Below are 7,825 nucleotides of genomic sequence, written 5' to 3'. Positions count from 1 at the left end.
CTGTGCCGAGCGTGGGGCAGCCCACCTGAGTCACACCCCCCATGGGACCGGAGAGGAGCCAGGGGGCCAGCGGGGCCAGCGGGCGTGATCCCGGCGGCCAAGCCACATGCTGACGCCGGGCCGGAGCCCCGGGCTCTGAGGGCGCAGCGGATCCTCCATGGCCCCGCGCCCGGCTCTGGGGCTGCAGCAGCGCCGAGCCCTCCGGGCAGCTCCCCGCCATGTGCCGGGCTGGAGGCGGCGCAGCCGGCGAGGGGTTTGTCGGGTGCGGCCCAATCAGCGGCCGGCCCGCGGCCCAACCCTCCCATTGATGGAGTCGCCGCCGATCACCCCACGCGGCTGCCGCGCCGCCTTAAAGCCGGGCCGGGCGCACGGCGCAGCTTCGTTCCTTGGCCGGCTGCGCGCCATCGACTCCGCGCCCCGCTACCTTGCGCGCCCCACAGCCCCGCGGGGGGCGCTCGGAGGGTAGGGGCCCGCCCCTGGGCCGGCCGCTTCCCTGCACTGGCCGGGCGCCGGCTGGGGACCATGTGGCTGATCCTCTGGGCGCTGCTCTCTCTAGCTGAGCCGGGGGCCGGCGGGTCCTTCAGCAGGAGCGACACCTTCTGCTACCTGGAGGCGGCGGGCACCGCAGGGGCGGCGGGCACCAGGTACCTGAGCTTCCTCAGCCAGCGCTCCGGCGCCCTGGCCCTCGTCCAGAGCGCCTGGGGCGGGGATGGGCACCTGCTGGCCTGCTCTATCCGGGAAGAGGCCTGGCTCACGCGCCTGTACCAGGAGTCCTGTGCCAAAAGCCCGCAGAACAGCCTCTTTGCCAGCCCCTGGAGCCCGGCGCGCCAGCAAGCCCTGGACAGCCTGGCCCAGCAGATGCACCTCTGCAGCAGGGCTGAGCCCTTGGGGGCTGGCAGGCCCCGCGTGAGGAGAGCGCCCGTGGGCAAGTGGGCAGGACTGGCCCTGGAGGAGCGTGGGCGCAGGAGGACCCGGCGGGGCTGGACGATGCCAGGGACGCTGTGGTGTGGAGCTGGGGACTCTGCAGGGCACCTCAACGAGCTAGGTAAGAGCTGTGGAGCTGCAATGTCCCCAGTGCCCCCAGCTCCCCTGGGGCAGAGTGGGCAGAGCTGGAACCCAGCACTGTGGGCAGGGGGAGCCGGTAGGTCCCAGGCTAAGGCCAAAGAGGCTGGAATGAGTTGAAGGGGGTTAAATGAGCTTCCTGCCTTTGCCCTAGTGGTGATCCTGTGGCACACGCCTGGGCCTAGGGTGTCTGGGGACAGGCTGCCCGGTCTCCTCACCATGCTACCTGCAGGAGCTGCCTGTCAGAGGGGACTGGATTTGCTGTGATTCAGTGGCGCTGGCCTAGCTGTGGTTCCAGTAGGACCGGGAAACGTGGGCTCCCAGCCTGGGGCGGACACCGGGGCTATCTGTGCCTGAGCCAGGACAGCTCAGTGTCCCTCAGTCTTTTATCATCTTGGTAGATGGGGCTGGTCCCTGGGGAATTCACCCCCCACTCCCCGCCCCAGCCTGCGAGCCTCTGCGTGTGACCCCCGCAGGAGGGGTGTAAGTATCTGCGGGAGCTGGTTCAAGGCTGCTGCATTCCTGAGCATGGTGACGGTGGCCCAAGGTGCCCCATGGGGCCAAGACATTCCACGGGCTACTTGAGGGAGGCCCTAGAGAAGCCCTAATGGGGCCAGACCTTCAGCCGGTACAGAGCCCCTGCCCCTGTAAGTCCAGCCTGGGTTGGGTGCTGATTCCTGCTGGGGATCGTGGCCAGTGTGTGAGACAATAACCCACCCTGCAGGTCCCCTCCTGCCCTGCCAATAGGTGCCCCGCCCATTGCCCACAGGGGGCAGCAGCGAGGGAGCTGGGGCCTCGGCGGAGTGTTGTTTTGCTTTGCTGGGCACTGCCCCCCCTGAGCCATCCGACCCTCCCCTGCAGGAATCTTCCAGGGCCCAGACTTGTGCTGCCGGGAACATGACCAATGCGGAGAGCAGCTCTCTGCCCTGGAATACAACTACGGCATCCGCAACTACCGCCTGCACACCGTCTCGCACTGCGACTGCGACGCCAGGTGAGCCGGGCTGGCACGGGCAGGACTCGCCTGGTGCTGCACCAGCTCAGCCACTGTATCACAAACCCACCCTGGCACCTTGGGCTCAGGAGACACCTAGAGTGGGGGGCTGCGAGTCGGGATTGAGGAGCATCAGCAGAGCTGGGGTGGTGAGGCCTGCAGGTCCCCTCTGCCCATTTTGCATGGCATGGTTGAGAGCCCCCAGCCTCTCCCGCAGCCGTGCCGTGCGGCTCCAGAGTGCCCGCCCCTGCTCCAGTGTCTGTGGCCAGCGGGAGGCCGGCTGGAAACGGCTCAACTCCCCGGGTCCCATGGAGGCACTGGCAGACCCCGGCTGCCCCTTTCCTCAGCGACTCCTGCTTCCCGGGCTGTGACAGGAGCCTGGCACTGTCGCCTTGCACGCCCAACAGAGCTGCTAACCGGGGGTTCAGCGCGGGAGGGGGCTCCTCTGCACTCCCTTCTATGCCCCCCCTGCCCTCCTCGTGCCCTTCGTCTGAGCCAGCCCTTCCTCCCCCCGCCCGCCTTGTGCTGCGCAGCCCGCGGCCCTGACGCCCCTCGCTGGGTTGCAGGTTCAAGCAGTGCCTGCTGGAGCAGAACGACACCATCTCCAACGTCGTCGGCATCACCTTCTTCAACCTGCTGGAGGTCCCGTGCTTCGTGCTGGAGCAGAGCGAAGCATGCGTGGACTGGCACTGGTGGGGAGGGTGAGTACCCAGGCAGGGTCCTGAGCCCCCGGCCCTGCTCACAGAACCACGCCCAGCATCTCCGGGGGGCTCTCTGACCCCAGGGCCATCAGCCGAGGCAGGCCGGAGCTGCAGCCAGTTTCCCCAGGCCAAGGTTCAGTCTCTGGGCACTGCGCCCAGCAGGCCTGGCTGCGTCACTGGAGCGGGGGCTGCGCCAGGTTCTCACTGGCGTGTCCCTGCGATGCCCTTTGCTAGCAGTGCTGGAGAACCGGGGCTGTCCCCGGAACTGGGCAGCATTCCCATCCACCCCTGCACCGCGGGCTCCTCTCCGGGTGCCTGCTGCCACGTGACAAGGTGCAGAGATCAGCTTCCCATGGGCTCTCATGAGGTGCCCCATGGATCCGCATCAGCTCGTCAGACATCCCGAATCCTGCCAGACTGCGTGGAGCGGCCACGGGCTAACAGGGGGAGCAGGGTTGGCTCAGGTGTGGGAGACAGCATGGGAATAGGACCGACGCTGCCTCTGGCGAGCTGGGTGCAGGGACAGGCCTGGCACCGGCTGGGGATGGCGGAGCCTCCATCTGCCCTGGGAGCACGGTGAGGTCCCTGAACTCAAGACCTCTCTAGAAGTGAGTCTCCAGCCGGGCTGCTCGCGGGGCCGCACCAAAGGAGGCAGGAGCCCCAGGGTGGGGGTGGGCTGGGAAGGGAGGAACAGACTCGCCCAGCACAGGGTGTCCCCCGTGGGGTCTGGCTGCTGGTGGTGGGTGGGGCACATGGGGACTCTACCAGGTGACTGTCCTCTAGTGGTGGAGGGGAATGGGGGGAAGACAGGTCAGCAGGGGGCAGACAGTGGGCAGGGGACCAGTGGTGGGACCCAGCCTGGTGGGGGTTGCTAGGCTCTGCTGCCGTCCAGTGTGTGGGCAATCAGTGCAGGGCTGTCGGGCCAGCATGCCTGGCAGAGAGCCTGGCCCTGCTCCCTTCTCCGGCCCTGGGCTGCCTCTCCAGCTGGTACTCCCTCGCTTGGCCAGTGCAGGCTCTGGGAAGGCTGTGGGTTCCCTGTGTGGGGGAGGGGGTGCTGTGGCGAAGCAGCTGGGCACCAGTGGGGCGTGTGGGTGTGTCTTGCTCCCTGACTGGCTGCTGCAGGTGGCACGACTCGGCAGGCGGGACGGAGCCAGTCGGCCCCACCCTGGCACTCCCACATGCTGGGGCACGGTGCCAGCCGGGGCATGGCTGTCAGGAGCTCCAGCAGCACAGCCCTCTCAGTGCCAGCTGGCAGGGGGCAGGCGTGTGGGTGCTCAGGGAAACCCCTGGGAGCAGAGCCCAGCCCTGGAGGGGGTGGGAGTTTGGGGGATGGCCGTGTCTCACTCCCCCTCTGCTCCCCAGGTGTAAGCACTACGGCCCCGTAGCCCTGGCCCGGATGGTGCAGCAAAGCCAGTACCACTACGGCCTGCCCCCGGGGCAGACGGCCAGCCCTGCCACGCGCCCCCCGGGCAAGGGCAAGAAGCACGCTAGGCCGGGCAGGAAGCACCAGAGGAAGAACCGGAAGAGGCCTAGGCAGGACGATGGGGCCCAGGGGTCACAGAGCCCCAGAGAAGATCAAAGACCTGTCACGCCCCCCCTGCCCAGGGGCCTGGGCACGCTGCCCCCTGCCCCTGCTGAGGATGGGGCCACCACCCCACACAGGCATGTCCCAGACCTGGGGGGGCAGGAGCCACCACCCCTTATGAGGGCCTCCGAGCAGGGCCCCACGCCGGGGACTGAGCACCCACCCCCTGGTAGGGCTGGAATGGAGGGGGCAGGGCGGCCCCAGGACAGGGACTCCGCGCGCCCTGCCCAAAGGACTAACTCGCCGCCCACCCCAGCCTCGGAGCCACGCCGCACCCCCACGCCGCAGCCGCCCGAGCTGAGCCGCCGGGGTGAGTGAGGGCTCTGGGCATGAGGGCGGGGAGCAGAGGGGCTGGGGGGTTGCCGTGGGTTCTCTGGGGTGGCGTGCTCTGCGGGGGAACTCCCAGAGAGCGCCCGTGCCCATGGTGTGTGTGCGCAGAGCTTGGGTGCCCGTGGCGCTTGGCCCAGCATGGTGCAGACCGAGGCCCTGTGCAGGGTTTCTGGGCACCTGACCCGCTGGGGGGGGGGGCTGAATGATGTGCCTCAGTTGACCCCAGCCCAACTCCCTCCCCCCAGCCCCAGCAAGGAGCTGCGGATGCTACCGGCACCTTGACCAGTGTGAGCACAAGATTGCGCCCCATGAGGTCAAGTACCAGCTGCGCAACCCGGACTCCCGCACCCTGTTCCACTGCAACTGCACCCGTAGGTGAGTGCCACTTCCTCAGGCAGTGGGACCGCCCCTGGGGTGCAGCCGGGTGGGTGCCCCAGGCTGGCTCCGCTCTGACTGGTGTATGGAGAGAGGGGCCAAGGGCCTGGTGCTGGGCCTTTTCCTTCCCACTGTTGCCCAAGCTAACCCTGGCTCCAGGGACTGGGCCAGGGGGAAGGGCCCTGGAGACGGGGTGGAGGTGCTGGTGACTCTGCAGGAGCAGGGGGCACTCGGTGCATGTCTGGAGGGGTGCTGGCCCATGCCCAGCATTGCCTCTCTGCCCCCAGTGGGGTCCTGCTGTGAGCTGTGCCCTGTCCCCACAGGCTGGCGCGGTTCCTGCGCAGGACGAAGGGTCCCAATGAGGTGGAGGAGGAGGTGCTGTCCGACTTCATCTCCACGGCCTGCTTCGTGCTGGAGCCGCCCAGGGGCTGCACCGACAGGGAGCAGCAGCCCAAGTGAGTACAGCATCAGCACCAGGGGCTGCCCAGGCCAGGCTCAGAGTCTCTGTGCCCTGGGCTGGGGCTCGGGAGAAGGGGCGCATGGAGTCCCCTGCAGCCTGGGCTCCCAGTCTGGGGGTGGGGGTGGGGGGAGGTCCCCTATGCTGATACGTGGGTGCTGCCTGGCTTGGGCCCTACCTCTGTTTGAAGATCCCCTTGGAGGTGCTGGAAGGGGGCAGCCCAGGCTGGGCATGCAATGCGGCTTTCTCCCCACCGGGTGGCAGCAGAGGATCACCCTGCGCATAGACAGGGCGGGAGGGATTGGAGCCTGGATCTCCTGTCTAGTGGGGGGCCGGGTGGGGGGCACCGCTGGCATTGAGGGGCCCTTCCCCACCTGGAGCCCCTTGCCCTGCCCAGCCCCCCGCCCCTCTCAGCTCTGGTTCCCTCCCCCCAGCTGCCTGGCAGCACTCAGCCATTAACAATGGCAGTGCCATGGTGGGACCTGGCAGAAGGCACAGCCCGAGTGGGGCACATGGGGCAGGCTGGCCAAGCAGGGGGGCTGGAGGGAGTGCCCAGGCCCAGAGGCCGTGGGAGGCTGGAAGAGGGGGGGCTCAGGTCAGCTCCTCACAGCGTGCCCCCATGGGCCCACGGGAGCAGGGTGGAACTGAGGGGGCTGGGCCCCTGCCTTCCTCCCACCCTCCCTCCTCGGCCCCATGGGGGTTGATTCCCCAGCAAGCCGAGGGCTGGGGTCCTCCCCTGGTGCCAGCGGCGTGGCGCTCCCTGGGCTAAGCAGGCTCCTCTTCTCTCCCAGCTGCATCGGGTTGGGCCGGGCCGTCCTGACGCCTGCGCGGCACCTGAAGAACACGCTGGGGCGGTGGCAGGCGCGGCCTGCAGCCTCCGTCAAGGTCAAGCGGCAGGAGTGGGAGGCGCAGGGCAGCCCCCCCAGACTCTACGACAAGTGTCTCCAGCTGGCCAGGGCAGCCCGGAGGTCAGACCATCACCCAGCACCCCACTGAGGCCAGGGCACAGCCTGGACATGGGACCACGGAGCCAGCCTGTCTGCAGGGGGAACGTGGAGCTGACACCGTGGCCAGCCCTGCCCCTGCTCACCTCCGGCAGGGCTGGGAGACTGACTGTGCGGCTGGGCAGCCTGTAGCCTCCAGCATGGGCACTGCAGGGAGACAGGACCCTCCCAGCCTGGTCTGGGACAGGGTCTTGGTTGTCCCCCTCCCTCTCCTTCACCTGCTGGTGCAGCTGCCCCCTACCCCACACGCCTGGGGGTGGGCTGGGCAGGGCCCTGGCCTGGGCAGGAGCTGTGGTGCACGTGTGAGGCCAGGCCAAGGCGCTGCCTCCCCTCCACATTCCCCCACGGGGAGCACCCTGCCTGGGAGAGGGGTTCTGTCCTGCCCCAGGGGGCACGCCCCAGCTGGGTCCCTTGAACACGGGCCCTGTGGGAGAAGCTCCAGGCCAGGAGGCCACTCCCTGAAGCTCTGCCATGGGCGGCAGAAGCGGCGCCTCTTCCGGACTGCAGCCCGGGGGGGCTGAGACAGGGGAAACCAGCCCCACCCTGTGGGGAATCCCATGCCTGGGGGAGGGGCCGCTGCCACTAGCAGTGCCCCCACCCGAGAGGGGCAGGAGGGCTCAGCTGTACCTCCTTTAGGCTGGGGGGAGAAGGGGGGTGAGTCAAGACTGTGGGGTGCTGTTCCCAGCCTTGCTGTGTGAGCCTGTTACTACCCAGGGGTGGGGGCAGAGCTGCCCCCCCCCCTCCCGCCCTGGGGCAGAGCTGGCCCCTGACAGCTGCAGGGACAACTTTTCTACAGAGCCTATTTTTTTACATCTTTTCCCCCTAATGCTGCAGCCCTCCCCCCAGCGCTGCCCCTCCTGGGGCCGGGTATGGGGCAGTTCCGGCTGGGCTTGAAGCAGGCATGGAGCTGTGGGCCAGGGCCCATTGCTCTGTAAATAATGCAGCAATAAAGTGTTTCCTTCACGCCTTCTGCGTCCTGGGCAGGGCTGGGGCCTGGGCGCGGGGTGGGTTGAGCAGCCCCCTGCTCCTGCTGCCCTGCGGGGACTGGGGTGGGGCTACTTCTCTGTCCCATCAGACGCTTGTGCCTCCCGCCTCATGGTGTGCCCTCTCCCCCCCTCAGCGGTACCCAGGCCCCCAGCAGAAGAGGAGTGGGGGAGGGCTGCCTGCAGGGGACTGTGGCCTCTTCCTCCCCAGGTCCACGGGAAGGGCAGGCCAGCCAGCCGCCCGCGCTGCACCTTGGGTGTGGGCCATGGGGAACGTTGCTAGTTTTATCCACAGCAAAGGCAGAGCAGGGGAGCCAGGGTGCGCACATGCCTG

At 68.4% G+C, this 7,825-nt stretch overlaps 1 protein-coding gene across 1 annotated transcript; it reads left to right on the top strand.

Moving 5' to 3' along the window:
- The first annotated feature begins 307 nt into the window (after window positions 1-307).
- PLA2G3 (phospholipase A2 group III) lies at window positions 308-6,500 on the top strand. The gene is made up of 8 exons (XM_065418046.1): window positions 308-452; window positions 488-1,045; window positions 1,924-2,056; window positions 2,623-2,757; window positions 4,120-4,652; window positions 4,918-5,047; window positions 5,371-5,502; window positions 6,296-6,500. Exons 1-8 carry the CDS (start codon window positions 308-310, stop codon window positions 6,498-6,500), a joined length of 1,971 nt encoding a protein of 656 aa, XP_065274118.1.
- Window positions 6,501-7,825: the final 1,325 nt, after the last annotated feature.

This window comes from Emys orbicularis, chromosome 16 (genome assembly GCF_028017835.1).
Source record: "Emys orbicularis isolate rEmyOrb1 chromosome 16, rEmyOrb1.hap1, whole genome shotgun sequence".
NCBI lineage: Eukaryota > Metazoa > Chordata > Testudines > Emydidae > Emys > Emys orbicularis.
The sequence above is the reverse complement of the archived record's forward strand: the minus strand, read 5'-3'. Positions and strand labels throughout refer to the sequence as shown.

Bases quoted from the DNA above. Each gene is read 5' to 3' on its own strand.
- PLA2G3 (XM_065418046.1), top strand. From the start codon at position 308: ATGGAGTCGCCGCCGATCACCCCACGCGGCTGCCGCGCCGCCTTAAAG. The intron at 453-487 runs CGCTCGGAGGGT...CCTGGGCCGGCC, and splicing joins CCCCACAGCCCCGCGGGGGG to GCTTCCCTGCACTGGCCGGG. The intron at 5,503-6,295 runs GTGAGTACAGCA...CTTCTCTCCCAG, and splicing joins GACAGGGAGCAGCAGCCCAA to CTGCATCGGGTTGGGCCGGG.